The following is a 20,140-nucleotide window of genomic DNA, read 5'->3' as shown; positions in this document are numbered from 1 at the left end:
TACTAAAAAGTGAATTTCCACTGAGATGACATGGCATTTAATGCAAACTTGCTCATTCTACAAAGGAGCCATCTAACTCAAATGCAAACACTGAAATCTTTATTTCAACCTATCTTTCATTTTCTTTGTGTTTTTAAGGCCCATCACTTTGGAGGAAGGAATTAACTCATCTAGGAAAAAATACTAGAAACAAGGAGTTAAGAGAAGCCAAGGAGTTTAGTGCTATATAGCACAAGGTAGGAATTCTACAGGAATAAATCAAATGCCACCAATGAGTATTTGTTAATAAGTTTGTATTTACCACTAAAATGTGAAACAAAAGATAGGCACTGCCTATTCAATGACTGGAACAGTCCCATTAAGTAAGCTTTGATATTTGTGAATGAAATTTAAAAATGAAAAGCTTCATTCTCTTCCCAAGTTCTGGAATGGCCTTTTCTTCTAAGGCTTATTCACTTTCCTCTTCCCTCATGTTTTCATCAAGGTTGTTACTTTTTAGCCCCAACCCTTCCATCTTGGTCAAAGATTTCTTGTGTTTCACAAAGCCAGAAGGGACTTCAGAGATCATCCAGGTAGAATCTCCAACCATGTTCAGGCTTTCTTTATGAAGCTTAGAAGTTCCTCCTTGTCCATCTGGTAGCCACTCTTCTTCCACTGTTCTCGCAGCTGCTGTAATATTAACCCAATTTCTTTTCCTGAAGAAATACCAACTTTTCTCACATCATGGCCACTGACAGGAAATGGAGGGATAGACCACTGTTGCATTTCCTTGAGAAGATCCGCCTCTCCTTGATATTTGAGTAGTTCACAAATTCGACCAAGTGTATCAGGTTCCCTAGACTAGATTGCAAAACAAAGAAAATGAACTTATATATGAAGCAAAAGGAGGATATTTTAACTAAAAGCATTTACTGAATCACAGAATTCTAACATTAGAAGAAACCACTTCGTCCAATTCCCATTTCTATTTTCAGATAAGGAAACTGAGGATCAGAAGGCTGGATGATATGTTTGAGCTAATAAAGCTAGATAATGGTAGAGGCAGAACTGAAATTCAGGTGTTATTGTTAGCCAAAACATTTTTTCCATTACCTCACGAGTATTTACTTGATGTAAGAAACTTCTAATTATGATGACAGATAAAAAAAGACATGATATTGTGAACAAATGTCCTGGATCTGGACTTGGGACCCAAGTTTTAATCCTGCCTCTGCCATTGATAACATTGGGAAACTTATAACTATATACCTGTGAGGCTCTGGTAGGCAGATCCTCATATTCACAAAATAATCTATTTCTATAGTCACAAATTATTGAAGAAAATCAGTCCAGGGAAGTTCAATCCCCTCCTTTTACAGAAGAAAAAATTCCAGTCCAAGGAGCTCAAATCATTTGCCGCAGGCCCCACAGTTCAGTGGCAGTTAGAATTCAGCCCATGATCCAATGCTCTCCCCACTACCTCCATTTCTGGGTTTTACTATGTGCTGATCATTGCTACTTTTAATAAAATGAGTCTACAGTGAATATAGTTAATAGGAAATGAAATCCTCAAGTTTAACCAGCTGGTTACTTTTTACAAAACCCAAAGTGGAAATAAAACCAGAATTTCAAGAAGAGTTCTCAGTAAGACAACTGCCCAAACCAGCATCATATACTTACATCTAAAACAAAATCTTGATATGGCTTTAGTGGTTCTGAGCTATCAGCAGCTTTAATTAAATCTTTTCTATGTTTCACAATAAATAAGCCAAGATTTTTTTCTTCTTTTGCAATCTTCAATCTCAAATCAAGGTTTTTAACATCATCCTGTACTTTGAATAATGAGGCCAAAAGAGTCATTGGCTTTGGAGAAAGAGTCTCAGCATTTTTACTGACTGTATTAAACTCTTCTAAACTCCCAGCAGCAGGCAAACCTGTAAGGGAGGAGGAATAGTTGTTTTTAAATGTATTGATTAAATGAACAAAAACATTTACTTGCATGTCAAAGTATTAAACTAAAAAAAAGGTTACAAATAGAAATAATTTGCTTTCCCCTTCAGAAATGCTGTGCCAAGTCATATGCTCTGCACAGTACAGGATTCTTTCTCTGACAGTGGCATTAAGAGAAGAAGGGGACATTGTCTTCTTTACGACAATCTAAAAGAAAAAGGGAGATCTAGCCTAAATATCCAAATTTGGCATAAAAATTTATAAAGCATTGTACGAAGAATTACAGAAGGAAGGCAAGCTGAACCACTTTGCAAAGCTCCTGGAATTATACTAAAGTATTCCCAGAACAAAAGCTCACTTCTTAGTATCAATATTCTGTCAATGTCATTATTTTGAGTCTTGAAACAGCAATCATTGAACACTTGAAAAGAAATTTTCACATAAAGGGCAAGAGTGGGTGTGAATAGGCTACAACATCTGACAGATGAGGAACTCTGAAGAACAGATCTAAGATATCGCCAGGTAAACAGGCTAGTTTCAGGCTACATTCAAGGAATGGTGGACAGACAGCCCAAGCCCCCCAACATGTATCCTCAAATGGTCAAGAGAAAATGAGGAAAGCCTCATGGATGCTGATCAGGCATGGATGGCTTGTGATCTTTACTGTTATTGGGAACATCCAAACCAACAAGACTGTAGAGCCATGTGACATTCCATTTAGGCCTCTTTTACTAATTAATTATCTAAAAATTTTTTTGACTCATACCTTTTGGCTTGTCTGCTCCCCAGTTATTATCTTACTGAGTAGAAATTAAACAATAGGTGGCATATATTCCTTTCACTTATATTTTTCAAACTTCTATGTGTTAGTAAATCTAGTCTACTGGGATATGCTGAACAAATATGAATTCATTTTGTCCACACCCTAATACTGCCCCTCTCAAGCCTGTATCTCTTTCAGCCTGACTGCAGACCACCCTTTGCTCAATTTCCCCTGGTTTTGGATGCTCACTTGTGGAAGACACCCACCACTACGCTGAGGAAAATCTTCAGATGAGCACAGTAATGCAGAAAGTGAACCAGAGAAACTTTAAGAAAAGGTTCCACTATGTTCTGTACTTAATTTCCAATAGCTTTACTGATGACACCTGACTTTCTGCAGAGGGAAAATGTGCTGACATCTTCTAGAAAGACTAGATCTTGCACTTGGGTGAAAAAGGATAGCAGTCCATAAGATACCCATGTTTTTTACTTTTCCCTACATGCACTACCATTTGTCCACCTGGAAGCTTATCCTAAATCAGACTCAAGAGATCTTCCTGAAATTTAACTCCCAGTACAAGAAGTTTGTGTCTTCTAGACAGATTTAGAGATGGTATTGTGCTCTCTTCCTGCCCCCAAATATAGAAACGTTAGGATTGGCTCTAACAGTTCATTCACATTTATAGGCACCCAATGGATCCTTGAGCTATTGTTTCCTGTCTCTCTCTCCATATCTTGGACAAAACTTTTACCCTCCCCAAATTATATCATGACATTTTTCTTTCCATAAATATTCTTGGTGTGAAATCTTCCTGTAGGACTATTTAAAAATCTTAATTTCAATTACTCCCTTTTAATCTAATGTCTATTTATTCCTTCAAGAATGATCAATCCTGGGGGCAGCTGGATTGAGAGCCAGGCTTAGAGATGGAAGGTCCTAGATTCAAATCTGACCTCAGACACCTCCCAGCTATGTTATCTTGGGCAAGTCACTTAACCTCCATTGCCTACCCCTTACCACTCTTCTGTCTTGAAACCAATACATAATATTGATTCCAAAATGGTAGGTAAAGGTTTTTTTTTTTTAAAAAAAAAGATCAATCCTCAGAATAATAGGATTTAGGTTTGATATGATTGTAAGAGATCTAATAAATATTTCAATAGGTATTTATACAACTTTAAGGTTTATGAAGCACCTGATAAACTAAATTATCTCATTTGTTTCTTACAACAACCCTGTGGGATCTTAAGAGATATTATGTCCATTTTACAGATGAGGAAACAGAGATTCATAGTGAATATGATTTATTTACACAATATAGAAAGTATCAAAGGTAGAGTATTAAACTCAAGTCTCTCCTACCTTCAAATCCAATACTCTTTGTTACAGAATACTGCTTCTATTGGAATAGTAAGACATGACTTTTTCCTTAAAATGTAATCTAACTTACAAAACATCCTGTAACTCACACACTACTCACCAATGTAATGAGCCACATCAAGATCATACATAAGATGAACCAAATGATTGGCATGGTTGCCAACAAGAATTTTTTTCAGTTCTACCCAAATCCTCTCTCCGGAAATTCCAGCCAAACCTTTTGCATTTTCTTTAATTGCTTCCAAGGTCTTTGAATCATGGGTACCAGGTCTATCTGCAATTCTTCCATAAAACCTACAAAATAGAGTTCTCACATGTAGTCAGGGTCAACACAAACCACATCATATATTTTATTTTTAAATGTGTATTGACAATATTGACACTAAGTTTAATTAAATGGCAAAGGAAGCCAAAGTAATCATAGCAATAAAATATTTCTTGTCTATGAATACCATGTAAAGTTACTCCCTTCTTTAGTATGTATATGGCTTAAACTCTTCTTTTGCATCAAAGTGAATTCATGTAGCCTATTCCCAGAAAAAAATAAGTATCAGGAAAACAGCTGAAATAGGAATTCAGAATGAGAAAATTACATAACCAATCAGCATGACTTCATAATTGTATTTGATATGCTCAACATCAGACATATTGGTCTTAAAAGAGGTATAAAACACTTTACAGAGCTAAACATGAAATAATTTTTAATCCAATCTTATTTTTAGCTCTGAATTATCTCCCTCCCTTCTTTTGTGCTGATCAGAGTTCAAAAGTCTTTCAAAGTTATTTGATTTTACATTATTTCTAGTATATAAATTGTTCTGGTTCTATTCACTTCATTTTGCATCAGTTCCTCCAAAGTCTTTCCAGGTTTCACTGAAACCATCCTCTAACTATTTTTTCTTTCACCATAATACTCCAATTTGTAAACGATTCCCCAATTGATGGGCATCACTTCATTTCCCGATTCTTTTTGCCACCAGAAAAAGAGCTGCTAGAAATACTTTTGTACATATGAATCTTTTTTTCATTTCTTTAGGGTACAGATTTGTGTGGGTATCACTGGGTCAAGGGATATGCTCAGTTTAATGGATTTTGAGGCATAATTCCAAATTATAATTTGACCAACTGGTATTAATATGCCTCAAATATAAATAATTTTAAAAATAATTTGTTTCTCAGCTTGAATCATCATATTGCTTTCCTCCATCAATATGAAGAATGAAGTTATTAGTTATATTCATGTACTTATGCCCTAAGAGTGAAGCCAAAAGGATAGAAAATTGGGCCTCAACTTTAAATTGTGAACAATTATAATTAGTACTTTTTAAATCTAAGAAACTTTCTCCTGTCTAATATTTTTTAATTAAAATATTTAAGAAAGAAAGTCTTCAAAAGTAGCAGGACAGCTTTGAAAGTGATATGGTGAACATATCATATATTTAAAAGAAAAGCAATCACTACTTAGATAATAAAAGTGTGCAGTTTCATATACAAGCTTCTGTCCCATGAACATATTGTTCATATGGAATTGTCTTTTTAAGTATTTATTAAATTCTGGGGGAAAAAGTGTTAAAAAGGAATTGAACTGATTATATATAGGGTTACAGCTAGGAAGGGAGGAATGTGAAGTTTCTTAGGAGTAATGTACCAAGAATAAAATAAACTCTAGTGAGGACTAAAGAAAGAAAAGAAAGAAAAAGGGCTTCAGTACATTATGGGACACAAATACTAATGACAAAACAGAAAACATGGTTTTTTGTTAGGAAAATAAGTTATAAGATTATTTGTGTCTAAAATACTACCTAAACAAATGGTGTATGAGGAGCAGTTGGTACAGTGAAGGTTTGGAATTTTGGAAAAACAACCTTGAATGACAGGAGTGAAGGTTGGAGGGAGAAGCAGGGGCTTTTGGGGGTAAAGAACCTGGGAAGGGGGTCTTCGTCTGAACTCTGGAGGAAATGGAGGACTTTTACCAGATCTCTAGAGTCTACCAAGACTACCTGAGGGTTTCCCTGGATTTCTATTTCCTTGAAGACTTGGTTGGTCTCCTGCTTCTTAACTATACCATCAAAGAAGAATTGCGACATCTTCCGGCGGCTAGTAGGGGTGTGTGGAACCAACCAGCTTGCTGGGCCAACCCTGAGTACTCACTGTCCTGTCCTGTGCCAATTTAAGAGAGACCCTCATAAACCTTCTGTCTGTAGTTTAGTTTAGCTAGCAGACAGAGGAGAGAGAGTGAAAACTCCTGGCCAAGGCCAGAAGAATTGGCCAGGTACAGGGCAGGGCTACCTAACCCCACTCACCTCACCCCACCTTGATTCTTCAATATAAAACATTAATTCTGTTACTGAATAAGTAGTCAGATTAAGTTCCTTTGGGGACACAGTAGAAATAGAGGGAAGAAAAGGGAATGGAATTGGGGGAGACTGTCTAGCAAGCTTTGGCTATGCAAAATCCAAGGCTGCCAGTCATTCAGACTTTTCCTGACAGGGTTGAGTTCAGCAAGAGTTTCTTGGGGTCCAGGCAATTAAGTTAAGGCCTATAACTAAACCCAAAGAAACCCCCAACTGGACACTGACTCTGGTCCATCTGTTTGCTACACCAGTCACAGAGATAACTTTGTTGCCCTCTGAGTAAAGGTGAAGAGTTCCTTAGATAGGCTTTTCTCACTCACAAGCCTGTCTGTTCCAATAACATCTTGGGGATCCCTAAATCATCTTTACAGGTGTTAAACTCAAGATAAATATGGGGGCCAATAAACTGAACATAAAGATCCCTGCAAGCTGTATAATAATTCAGAAAACCACATTAACGTTATATATGGGTTTTTTTTGGTAATCTTATTTCATAAAAAATTTCCCAATTATATTTTAATTTGGTTCAGTGGCTGTGTATTTGTTATTTCTGACCTAGATCTACTGGTAAGCAACCTTTTCAAATCAGAACCAACTAAATCTAGAGTCAAAACAAATGGTTAAAAGGAATAAAATAACAACCCATTTATTAAACAACAACCAAAAAAAAAAAAAAACCCAGTAACTTAGTATCAAGCTAGCTGGCATACTAATAAAGGGAAGCCTGGTTTAAAAGACTTTCTTGTTCAACAAAATAAACTTTTAGATTTTTACTGTACTATCTTTTTTGCTCATTTCTTTGAAATTTGACATTAACTAGTTAAATTCAGCCACATGCAAGAATTCAAGCTGTTTTCTACAATATTAAGATGCAAACTGCCTTTTGATGGGATTTAAATAAATGAAACTCTGCTCACACATATTAATGGAGTCAAAGACAGAGGAAAACCAAGTCTGGATTCAGAATAATACTATAAATGACAAAATTATTTCCAAGTTTGTAAAATCTCTTGTGCTAGAATTTACCAGATCATTTAAAGTTTTACCAGTTATACACACTGCTGAACAAGGCATATTAAATCAGAATTCATTCAGCTTGATGTATCTTTGTAACCAGATATATGACTCCTTGAAACATATTATTTCTAATTCCAAAGAGCTGAATAAAATGTCTGGCATGACTATCAAATCCAGTTCTTCAAAAGACACTTTATGTAGATGATTCATAAACTTGAAAAGCACACTGTTTGTGAAAGTCTTTTTTGACTCATTTTTTTATGAGATTCAGATGCCATCAGCAGCTAAGACAGAAACTCAATGTGCTGTAGCAAATCAAAGATGCTATTGGGATTCTCTCATGATCACATTTTAGAACCCTCAAAATCTTTAAACGTGCCAGTCTCTATCCATCTCAATATTCTTGAAGATAGTCAATTCTATCTATAATGCGTTTGCCTTCTCTCACAACCTGAGAAATGACTAGCTTTAAATGACTAATAATAAAAAAGGCTATATTACTGACTTATTTAAATGATCCATAATCAAAAAAGTACTTGAACAATCAGTTACAATCTAAAAAGCCCAAAGTTTTTAATCTTCTAAAGGCTGTCAGTTATCAATCTTGGATCTAATTAATGCAGATACAAAAGAAGGAAAATGTTAGCATTTAAGAAGCAGCAAACATTCCTATGCATAAGTATAGGATTGAGATTAAGGATGAGAATTATCTGACAATTTGAACAACCAGGTCCGTCATCTCTTGAGTTTGGTTCCAAAAGAATGCTCACAAAGTCCCTCCAAATGAATAATTAAAGTTCAATTAAAGTCCAAAGGAGGACAGTTCAGCTGGGACAAAAGCATAAGCAATCTCTTGAATTTGACGACTGCACACTGTGTTCTCTTACCCATTCAATTCCTCCCAAAAAATTTAAATTCATTTAAAAAAATTCATCTCCTTAGAGATGTCTTTTGTTTTTACATTACATTTATTTTTCAATGTAACACTCCTGAATCCCAACCCTGCAGCCCAACCTCAGGAACAAAAATCAGGGAAAAAAAGTTCAGCAAAACTAATCAGATATTGGTCAAGCCTTTCTGACAGCATAAGCAGCATTTAATTACATAGTTCACTTCTGGCATGAAGCAAGTAAGATTTATTACTACGTACATTTCATACATAGATTTTTATGTCTATAGTCTATGGAAATTTTTCATTCACCACCTCCAAAATAATTTATTTGTGCACAATGCTTCCACAAAATATTACCAAGAACTAGCCAAGTTCAATAGTATCAACTGATATTGCCCTAACTTCTAAGACATAATTTCTTCCCCAACTTTGGAAAACTGAGGTCTCTTCCTAGGATTACTCACCAATGGTGGGTGAGCACTCGCATTTGCAAGTTTTCGTTACCTCCATCCCTAAACTGTCTTCCTTGTTCCTCAAATAAGTAATGACATTCCTTAAGTCTGACATAGCACTTTGTTTTAAAACAACTTCACTCATGCTACAGTATCTATCTTGCATTACAGCCCGAGGCTGGTATACCCTTACCAGGCCAGATGTTCCATTAGGGCAAAAGTGATCCTATTTCAATTTTGCATCTCCCCCACACTTAGCAAAATCTAAGCATCAGATGCTTCATAAACTTTTCCTGACAGCTTGAATATTAACTATCCCAAAGCGTATCTGATTTTTGGACACATAAACACAGACACATGCATTACCTTGAATTAAGAGATACTCTTAGCTTAAGTTGTATGACCTGATAGAGAAAACATAACTTTTTAAGATTCTGCCTGCCCATTCTTGAGGGAAATCCTTCAGATATTTTTCTCATTAAACCTCGTTGGCCCAAAGTATAGGATTCCTAAAAGCAAAAAGGACCCTTTTCATCAATAAGAGTTACAGGCATAATAGGGCAGGTATCCCTGATGCCTTGGACCAGAGTATCTCTTCAAAAAGCTCAATACATGCATCATAGAGAGGGTTTAATAGATAGCTTGTTTCCTCACCCATTAAAATGCTAGAAATTCAAAGTAAGATTGAAGGGGAGGGTAGTGTTTCCCATAGATATGAGGTTTCTTTTATAAATACTGTCTCAGGAAATGCTGGAAATCTTGCTTTTGAGACTGCTGCTTTCTTCTTGGAGCTACATTCGAGTTGCTGGTGCTTACACTAGTGAGATTAACAACAGACCAAATGCCTGAAGGAACACAGATCCAACTGGAAGCACCGAGGGATTCCATCAGCAGCAATATATATACCTCACCATTACAATAAAGCCTATCTACCTACACTCCCCACAGTTCTTTCCAATAAATGTAGCTTCAAAAATGTATTTTATGGGGCAGTTGGGTAGCTCAGTGGATTGAGAGTCAGGCCTAGAGACAGGAGGTCCTAGGTTCAAACCTGGCCTCAGCCACTTCCCAGCTGTGTGACCCTGGGCAAGTCACTTGACCCCCATTGCCCACCCTTACCAATCTTCCACCTATGAGACAATACAAGTACAAGGGTTAAAAAAAAAATGTATTTTATATGGACCGTCTTTTCAGTATATAGTGGTCACTAATTTATCACACACTTCAAACCCATGAAATAGTGGAGAAAATAGACTAGAAAACTTTATCACCTGTCCTCCTGCCTCTAATAAGCTCTCTGAATAATTCATCTTCAAGAAAGGTAGGCAGAATGGTTACTAAAATAGTATAGATGAAATAAATTATCAAAAAAGATCACCATGTATACATAACTAACTAAACATTTAAAAAGTCATAAATAGTTCATTTTAAAAAGTTGAGAGAACTTGGCTTTGAAAATAGCAGGAGACATATTTGGTACCTTATTGAACTTACACACTTGGCTCTTAAACTATAGGTTGCCAATCCCTCTTCTAGACAGTGAGTCAGGGTTCCACTATTTAATCTAGAGAGAGAGTATATGCTCCTTAAAGAATGTTCAGGTTAAAAAATAATTTCATACTACTAAAATTCACTCATTTTACCTGAAATATCTCAAAATCCGAAGATAATCCTCTTGAATTCTCTCTTTAGGGTCTCCAACAAATCTAACTTTCTTATTTTTCAAATCTTCATAGCCATTAAAGTAGTCAAAAAGTGTACCATCAAAACCTATGTGATAAGAGAGTTTTCTTAGGACATTTAATAATAGGACACCATAATATTTAAGTGATTTACATCATTCAATTATATAAATTCAAAGTAGTAGATGATCGATAACTTGTTAATTACAAAGAAAGCACTAGTTAGTATAACACCATTCACTACTTGCCTTGGAAGGAATAGTGACTAGCATGTCAATTTTTTGTGTGATGATACAGTACCAGGAAAAGTCACTGGTACTACTGCAATAAATCCACTGTTTTAAAATCTGGTTAAGCTGTTAAATGTATTCAATGTATTACAAGATAATATTCTGCTAGTCTTGAGTTCAGCTCTAAGCCTTCAAAATTTAGTTTCCTACCTAACTCTGTGCATGACAGTTATTATGGAATCATTCAATATAAATTATGATAAGCTCTAACTTCAAAGGGCAAAGAAATGAAGTTAAGTGGGGGTTGAGGGAGGAGGAGGAGGGGAATATTCCCTTTCTTCAATGGATAAATATGCCCAAACAAAAAGTTAATTTTTAAAAAGTTTTGAACTGACATTAAGAAATTCAAATTTATTCATTTTCCTCAAACCTAGTCAAAAAGGTACAATTACAGTTAATTAGTAAGAAATGTACATAATTATAGCAAAGTACAGTTCTTTAAATCTTGCTGTGCATTAACTCTACTACTTATGATTATTATCATTATCAATCTTAATATGGAACTTGATTTCTTAAAATAGTATATTACAGAAAAATCACACTAATTTTTAAAGTTAATTATACTTAATGAGAACTCCAAGTTATTAGGTAATGAGTCCTTAGTAAGCATTCCAACTGCCCATATGATGGCAGCTTACTCAAAATGCAGATAGTTAGGAAAAATAAAATTATCCCTATCTATGTCTAAATCAATAAAAAGAGACCTATGAAAGTCCAGTATAAGCTTTGTCACTTATTAAATGAAATTGAGTATATCATTTAACTTGACTGAGTCTCAGCTTCTTCATCTATAAAAAGGGCTATTACACTATTTTTTTCTTCATTTTTTCAGAGGTGGTAGTAAGATAAATGTCTTGAGTGCCAGGAAAAAAGTAGACCTCTTTGGAGTAACTTTTTTTTTTTTCTCACTGATAGAATGGGAGCCCTTTCCTAGTTGGTTTCTCCTCTCTTACTGTTCATATCCAGACCTAGATAGCCCTCTTCTATGGGACTTCTGTCTTTATTAGATAGCATTCCCTATTGCAATTTAAAAGTATAAATTGTCAGCATTAAAAAAAAAAAAAAAAAAAAAGACAAATTTCTACTCTGTAATCCCTGATAATTACTTTCTTTCTCACAGGATTGTAAGTGAAGAAAGTGCTTTTTATCAAGGTGGCATAGTTTGGCTGGAGACTGTGGACTAATATCAAAGTATTTATGGACTTGTTTCCACAACTTCAAAACAGTCTGAATGAAATCTAAGCTTTTTTTTTCTTGCTCCAAATGCTCTATTAACAGGATAACTCAAAAACAGCAGCACCACTAGCCACTGTGTCTGCTGTCCACTTTACACCTTACTTCATGAAATTTATTTTATTTAAGTGATACTTAGGCACAAGACTAGGAGGTCCTTAGGGTCACCTAAACTGCAAAATAAAGAAAGAAATACACTCCAAAGTATTCACTATGCTAGATAATTGCACAAAAACTAACTAGCTTTACTGCTTGTATGTAATAAGCTCAAGTTTCTTAGTGATCTAATACACACAAAGGGAAGAAAGTCTTTTATTCTGTTGTAACTTTTTAAGTGAGTGTACATATATATATATATATATATATATATATATGCTCAAGTTTCTTAGTAATCTATTTTTAGATATAAAAATATATGGTATTATATACAATCTAATTTATATATTTTATGTGTATGACATTTATGTCTATATCATATATTTTTATATATAAAAAACAGATCACTAAAAAAACCTCTCTGAGAGAGAGATTCTCTCTCCCATACACACTAAGAGAAAGAGAGAAAATATACACTTAGAAAGTCACAACAGAATAAAACATTTAGTCCCCTTAGAGCACAGCAAACAAGAGAACCATCCAAATCATTAAAACCTGGTTTCAAGCCCTACCTCTGTGACACATTTCAGTTGCGTCACACTCTTCATAACCCCATTTGGAGTTTTCTTAGCAAACGTAGGTTTGCCAATTCTTTCTCCAACTAATTTTATAGATGAGAAAACTTAGGCAAACAGGGTTAAGTGACTTTCCCAGGAGTAAGATTTAAATTAATAACCAATGCTCCAAGAATTATATTTTATAGTTTATTAATAATCACTTGAAGTAAAAGGAATAAAAAGGAAATAGAAGTAAAAAACTAATTATCTAACAAAATTAAAACCACATGAGCAAGTTCTCCTGCCTCCCGCCTCACCTCACATCCACAGTGCACTATCACCGAAAGAGAGAGAGGCAGGGCTACACCAAATTTATATCCTCCCTACATAATGAGAAGGAACATGGGATGCTGGGAATTGGAGTTCTAGGCTACAGAAATTAATTACCCACAGGGTCACAAAGCTAGTAAGTATCTGAGGTCAGATTTGACTTTGGAGAGAGTAATCTTTCCATTTCCAGGCTTGGTGCTCTATCCACTGTACTATCTAGCTGCCCTCAAAAGACACACCTGGCCTAATAAAAACTGTCGACAACCCATTTAGAAATGCAGTGATAAATGAAGCTTTCCACATCAAAAGAAAGGAGAAACCTAGTTAGGTCCCTATAGCAAGCAGTTACCACTGAGATAATGATTAATGCTCAGCCAAAAGTCCAGAAAACAGGCTTTCTTATTGTGATCCCTAGGTATTTTGTCTCTACTTATCTATGTACATGCTATCTTACCTGATAGATTGGGAGCTCCTTGAGAGCAGAGACCTGTTTGAACTTTTGTCTTTAGGGCCTGGCACAGAGTAGGGACCTCAGAAATGCTGCTGCCTGATTGAAGGTTGTGATACAATCTTTTACTCTCATTCATTACCTAAAAACATTGAGTTGATGGTGAGATCTCTCCGCTCAGCATCTTTCTGCCAGTCAGTTGTGAATTCTACTTCTGCGTGTCTTCCATCTGTAATGACATCAATCCTTAATGTAGTGATCTCAAAATTTTCTTCATGAAGCTGCAACAAATATGAATAGAAATAGAAAGCTGTTTGTGACAATACAAAACAAACATAGCTTTTAAATGAAGACAATAACTTATACTGAGATGGCCTATTACACCCTACCAGCTCTTTATTCACTCTCTAGTCCAACTGGCCTTCCTGCTGTTCCTCAACCAAGACCCTCCATTGGCTGTCTCCATGTCTTTGCACAGGCTGTCCCCAATGTCTGGAAGGCGCTCTCTCCTCATCTTCACCTTTTAAAGTCTCCCTAGTTTCCTTCAAAGCTTAATTCAAATGCTACCTTCCAATAGGTTTTCCTCATTCTCTCAACTGTTATTGCTCCCCTCCTCAAATAACTTATTGTTGATTAATGTTGTATCTGACTCTTTATGACCCACTGACCATAGCATTCCAACATGGAATTTTCTTGGCAAAGATACCGGAACATGTTATCATTTCTTGCTCCAGTAAATTAAGACAAACAGGTTAAGTGACTTACCCAGAGTTGGAGACTAGATTTGATTCAGGTCTTCCTGACTCCAGGCCTAGTACTCTATTCACTGGCCATCAAGCTGCCTCCATAATTACTTTATATACATGTACATACGTACGTACACACACACACACGCGCGCGCGCGTGCGTGCGTGCGTAATATCTCATCTATGTACATGTTGTCTCCTTGAGAGGAGGAACTATTTATATTTTTGCCAATGTGTCCCTGGTACTTACTCAGTATGGCATCTGGTACGGAGAAGGCTCTTAATAAAAATGTTGGCTGACAGTTGTGTGAGCCCTGAAAATGTGATGCCCACCTAGTTTCTATAGAAATGAACTGTCTTAGATTACAAGTTGTAAAATACAACCCACACCCAAATCAAATAATCTATTACCTATTTTGATGTAAACAGTGAACCTAACACAGAATGGGTTTGTAAAAACTGCAACTCACATGTTTCTTTACACACAAAGCTTTCTCTAATCCCCCATCTAGTTATTACCTATCTCCCCAGCCTTGGGACCCACTAAGCATGTTGCCTTCCAACTCCTCAGCCCCATCACTATAATGCAAAGGCAATCCATGACATGTGTCCATTTGTTTTGTCCCACTCACAAGTATTTCCCTAGTCTTATAGGATTGAATTTCTGTAGAAATGCATCACCAGGTACCCAACCTACTTACTAGTAAAGAGTTTGGGTTAGTTCTCTGATGATAAATATTGCTAGGGTTGTCCTTAAAGTCTTTCCAGCTGGGTAAGAGCCTTTCACTCCAAAATGAGACACTAGAGTGGGACTTAAGTAGAGGAGGTTGTACAAAATAGAACATAAAATCCCAATTCTAGATGGTGAAAAAAATAAAAGCTCATCCTAGCTCTAAAGTGCTTTCATTATAGCCCTAAATTCTTCAATGATGACTGAAAGCCTATTAGGATTTACCTTCCTCTAATTTTCATACAAACATATCCAAATATCATTAACTAGTTCCCTAAAAACACTATAAATGAAAAAATGATGCAAATTAGTTCTCATAGTAATGCTGCAAATGAGCAATACATTCCTAGGTTGGGGAGGTGGAGACTATGAGGTCATTGGGCTCAATAAATATCTGTCCAATTGAACTGAAGCTGGGAAGGACTAAAATCCAATTTAGGAGGGGCTGAGCTGGTCTACATTTACTACATTTACTAAAACTAAAAAAACTACTAAAAACAAAGAATGGACAACATCAAACTGGGGTTCTGAGACTTAAAAAACAGTTAGGTAATCCCATTAAAGATATTGTTAGACATTATCGGTCAAGGCAACTTAATGGGGAGATGGTGTTTCCCGAACAAGATTTTTCCTATTTTGAAAAAGACAAAAGAAATATTAATACAGCTCTTCACCATAAAGAAGTCAAATCTTCACTCACTCTGGCAGTAATAGTTCCATGTTTTTCTCCTTTATTATTGATCAGACGAATCCCAGCAGCCTGGAACATCTCCTTCATTTGAGCTGGAGTAGCAGTGGTAGCAAAGTCCACATCTTGTGGTTTTGTTCCATTTAATAAATCTCGCACAGCTCCTCCTGCTATTCTTAATTCATATTTTTCTTTACTGAACAACTCTGAGAGAAAAAAATACAAAAACAAAACAAAACCTTTTCTTTTTCTTATCACTAATAGTTTCATAATAGCCCTTAATTACAGTAAAAAACCTACAATAAAATTATAGAAGAAATTAATTTAAAAATAAAATTTAAGTTCCCAAATACACATTAATAAGAAGGGAATATATTAGGGAAAAAGTAATTAGGAAGCAGCACTGATTAAATTTTCATCTAAAGAGATGAATTTTCATTTATTTTATTGCCAGGGTAAAAAAAATTAATACTGTTTTATAATATTGGAGGACAAATTTTTCATAAATAGGTTGCAATGGACCATTAAGTATAAAAAAAGGGTGATCTCCCCCTCCCCTTTTTCCTTTTTTGTTATTGATCACAATTTATTTTGAAATCATGAAATGTCAGCAACAGAACAGACTAAGTCAGCAGGCCAAGCCGGAAAAATCCTTGCTTATACCATATTTCCAAGGGCTATGGACAGCAGCACCAAGTTACACAACAAGTACTGTTCTTTCCACTTTCTAGCAAAACTTTCTAAGGCAAAAGGATGGGTAGGTATTGCTGGTTTGAATTATGCAAGAATAATAACAAATGATGTAATAATAGGTATGCGATAAATATTTGATTGCTGAATTTCAGGCTCAAAGATATAAAAAGAGATTGAACACCAGGACAGAAGGTAGTGGTTGAAAGGCATTTCTATTTAGAATTTTTTATAAAAATACACAAGAAATAAACCTTAAAAAAGTCTTCTTGCTTGCTACTTTTATACAGGAGCTGCAAAGTCCAAAGACAAACTCTCTTCTCTGTGTATCCTGTTTTTAGTTTTGTTTGCTAATACATGGAACGATTTTCAAATCTGATTTCACTCTCTTGGCTCCACATGAGGGTAAACTATGTAGGACCACCTAAAATTTCTTCTAAAGCTCTGAAGTTTAGAAATGATCAAGGAACAAACTGTTCCACACCTAGTCAGAGGTAGCTAAGATGAAGATACTGTGAAGTTTCTTCAATTACTTCAAATCTACTCGAACCTAAGCTATGTGCCAGTCTCCAACTACCAGATAACTGCAAAATATCTTTTGGTGTAACAATGCTAGCCTCATCATCATCAAATTTAATCCATTCACCTTGTTTTCTTTTCACTCATTATACATAATGAACTAGACTTTCCTTGCACTTTTCCTTTGCACTGCTGGCAAGTTATTAAGTAGAATAAAAATTATATCGAAGTTCTTGTTTTATAATACTAACACACTGATTTTTAAGCATCCCTCCATAAATATTACTTTTAATTTCAGAAGTAAAGGACAGCCATTCAAAAACATGTTCATTGATGATATTTTAAAGTCTAAGGGAAGTCTTTTAAACATCCATATTTACTTATTCATTAGCTACTGAAATAACTTTTTTTTTAAAGCTATAGCTTTCTCTACAGGTATTTTAAAAATCTCTTTCCTTTTGGATTAATTCATTATAAATTGTGAAACTTACTTTATGCTTTAGAATAAAAAAAACAGTTATGCTAACCTTACTTTTTCAGTCTAAACAGGATGAGTAAGATAAAGAATTAGTAAGTTTTAAAACCAATTTCTCATGTTGAACTGGTAAAATCACTAGGGAGGTAATCTTAAAGGTCACATATTGAGTCATTATAGAAGAGTAAAGTAGATTTAGATCTTCAGATATACACTTAAGAGATATAATTTGGTAATGCATGATTTATTTCAAATAAAAATAACAATCTGAATACAAAGAGACTCTAATTATTAGTGTGGAAGTCCTTTAGGGCAGGTACTATTTTCATATTGTCTTCAAGAATGTCCAGAATGCAGTACTGAGCCTTGAACATAGTAAATGCTTAACAGATGTCTGTTGAAATGGGATGGAAAATTGATTCTTAATCTGGAGTTCATCAACTTAAAAAAAAAAAACCCAACTCAAGTCTTTTCCAATGTATTTGGTTTCCTTTCTAATCATGAGTTTTATTTTATAATACACTATTCTGGGAAAGGATCCAAGGGCTTCACAAGACTACTAAAGGATAAAGAAGTCCTGTCATATGGGTTTTTTAAATAATTTTAAAATTATTATTTTAAAACTAAAATAATATACTAATTACAATATTCTAATAATAATCCTCCAATATACACCAAAATATTCATAGTAGCATTTCCTGTGGCAGCAAAAAAATCTGATAACAAAGTGACTGTCCTTTAATGGGAAAATGGTTGAAAAATAGTAGTTAAGCAGAACAACAAACAACAACAACAAAAAAACAACCACGAAATGACTACAAACTGCATAAATAGAATTCCTTGTGATTATGACAAGCTTGGCTCTGGAGAAGAATTTGTAAAATGCACCCCTACCCATTTCAGCAAAAAGAGGGAATTATTACAGGTGCAGGAATATTGTAACTAACTACATTCACATATGGTTGATATGCTGATTGGTTTTGTCAAGACTACCTTGAACAACCCCCTAAGAAGTTGAGGTGATTTGCCTAAGCAATGACTTGAAAATAAAGGTGATATTATAAAGAACAAAAAAATAATTAACATCAAAAAAGATTACCTAGTTTTAAATTTCTAGTCAACCCTTTAACAATATTTTCCCCTTACCCTTTCACATTTTAAATGTATTTTGTAGAGGAAAAAAATTAAATAACAATTCTTAATCTTAATGAAAACAATTATCCCATTCTTGTGAATGGGAGTAGTTAGTTCATCTAGGCTTGAGTTTTCTCTTGGTAAATGAAAGGGTTGAAGCAAATGGTTTCTAAGAGCCCTTCTGGATCCAAATCCAGGATACTAGACTATTCACAAGGCCCCAAGTATCACAGAATCCTAAATGGCAAGTAGAAGGCATTAATGCTCCAAAATGATAGTTAAAGTAACATGTTCCTTCTTATTATACCAGATAAAAGATTCAAAGACATCTAATCCTCTAATCCACTCAAAGCATTTGGAAAGTTGTTCCTAACTCTTAGAGCTTGGTGACAGAAGGCAGAACTAACAGAAATAAACTGAAGTGACAGAGTAAATAGATTGCTGGGTTTGGAACCAGATTTTTTATTTGAATCATGACTCTACCCCTAACTATATACAATTTTGGATAAGGCCCTTTCTCTCTATGGACCAGTTTCCTCATCTTTAAAATTAAAGGGCTCAATTCCATAACCTCCCATGCCACATCCACCTATAAATCTATGTATGATCCCATGGAGGTGTCCTGTGGCATATCTGGTCCAGAAAGAAAAAATTCATAATGTATTAAGTTATCCCAAAGTGGAACTTCTCCAGGAGACAGTGAATTCCCCATAGAAGCCTTTGAGCATCTATCTGAAATGCAAGAGAAAGTATAAATCGCTTTTGAAATTCCATCCAAGGCTTCTTCCAAACTGATTGATGCAGTCAAGGGCATAGCTGAGAAACTTCATCTGCCTAAAAGAATCCAAATTATTTTTTACAATGTTCCTGCCCAGAAAGACACAAATTGTGCCAACACACATACCACCTCCATTAGGTTTTCTTACAACCAATTTCTGCTCACACCACTGAATCATTTATAGCTTTGAATTATCCATGTTAAAGTTTTCCTTGATCATATCTAATTATTAAAAGTTGTCTGGGACACTAGAAATCTGCATTTAACTACATGTTCCTTAATTCGAAGGAACCAAACCTACAAGGAAAATATTGGTCTCTTTACCTGTCAGGTTCTTCAGTCCTTCTGTGAAAAGAGACTGAAATTCTGGTGACTCCACTTTCATTGTGAACAGATACTTTTTCAAAAGGGAGACTCTACTCCAACTGCAAGAGAGTAGTGTTCTATGCCGCAAGAACAGATTCCTCAGCATCTAGAGAAAAAAAGAATAACACGGACACTCAGCGAGGACTAATACTGAAATACTAAACACACAAGTTATGATTCATGGGGTTTTTACCCAGAGGTACAATTGCTGAATAACTTAACTATGAAGGAAATGGAAGAAAATCTCATTCTACTTTTCACCCCCACATATTAACATATTACAAACTCACCTTTTCTAAAGACTTTCTCCCCCCATTTTGGGACTCCAATTAAACAGAAAGAGCCATTATTTTGGGACCACAAAAGAACCAGGTGGATTCCTCAGAAAGTCATGTTTCTTAATACTTAATTCACTAAGTAGGAGTAGGAGGAGAAATGGGACTTGCCTGTTTCTTTATTACTTTCTTGTGGAGGCAGCAAATGAGGTGGATGCATCTGGCTCTGCCACTTAGACCTGTGGCAACTTGGTCAAATCACAACCTCATATACCTCAACTTCTGTAAAATGAGAGATGAATGAGATGACCACTAA

General features: G+C 35.2%; 1 protein-coding gene across 2 annotated transcripts; it reads right to left on the bottom strand.

Moving 5' to 3' along the window:
- Nucleotides 1-313: 313 nt before the first annotated feature.
- Nucleotides 314-19,655, bottom strand: TRNT1 (tRNA nucleotidyl transferase 1). Of its 2 annotated transcripts, none has more exons than XM_044656825.1 (7): nucleotides 19,508-19,655; nucleotides 15,600-15,793; nucleotides 13,566-13,704; nucleotides 10,431-10,557; nucleotides 4,173-4,366; nucleotides 1,660-1,913; nucleotides 314-840 (listed from the first exon to the last, which is right to left on the bottom strand). In XM_044656825.1, exons 1-7 carry the CDS (start codon nucleotides 19,653-19,655, stop codon nucleotides 592-594), a joined length of 1,305 nt encoding a protein of 434 aa, XP_044512760.1. In that variant the 3' UTR covers nucleotides 314-591. The 2 variants fall into 2 exon arrangements, with proteins under 2 accessions (XP_044512760.1, XP_044512761.1); XM_044656826.1 differs by having other exon boundaries at nucleotides 4,233-4,366.
- Between the last annotated feature and the right edge of the window lie 485 nt (nucleotides 19,656-20,140).

The sequence above is a fragment of the Gracilinanus agilis genome, chromosome 1, assembly GCF_016433145.1.
Source record: "Gracilinanus agilis isolate LMUSP501 chromosome 1, AgileGrace, whole genome shotgun sequence".
Lineage (NCBI taxonomy): Eukaryota > Metazoa > Chordata > Mammalia > Didelphimorphia > Didelphidae > Gracilinanus > Gracilinanus agilis.
This window is presented reverse-complemented; position numbering and strand designations above follow the sequence as displayed.

Excerpts from the sequence above, each read along its gene's own strand:
- TRNT1 (XM_044656825.1), bottom strand. The coding sequence starts at position 19,655 with ATGCTGAGGAATCTGTTCTTGCGGCATAGAACACTACTCTCTTGCAGT. Across the intron at positions 10,558-13,565 it reads CATCAACTCAATGTTTTTAG|GTTTTGATGGTACACTTTTT; the intron begins GTAATGAATGAG and ends CTTATCACATAG. Across the intron at positions 4,367-10,430 it reads CGGATTTTGAGATATTTCAG|GTTTTATGGAAGAATTGCAG; the intron begins GTAAAATGAGTG and ends TCTATTTTGTAG.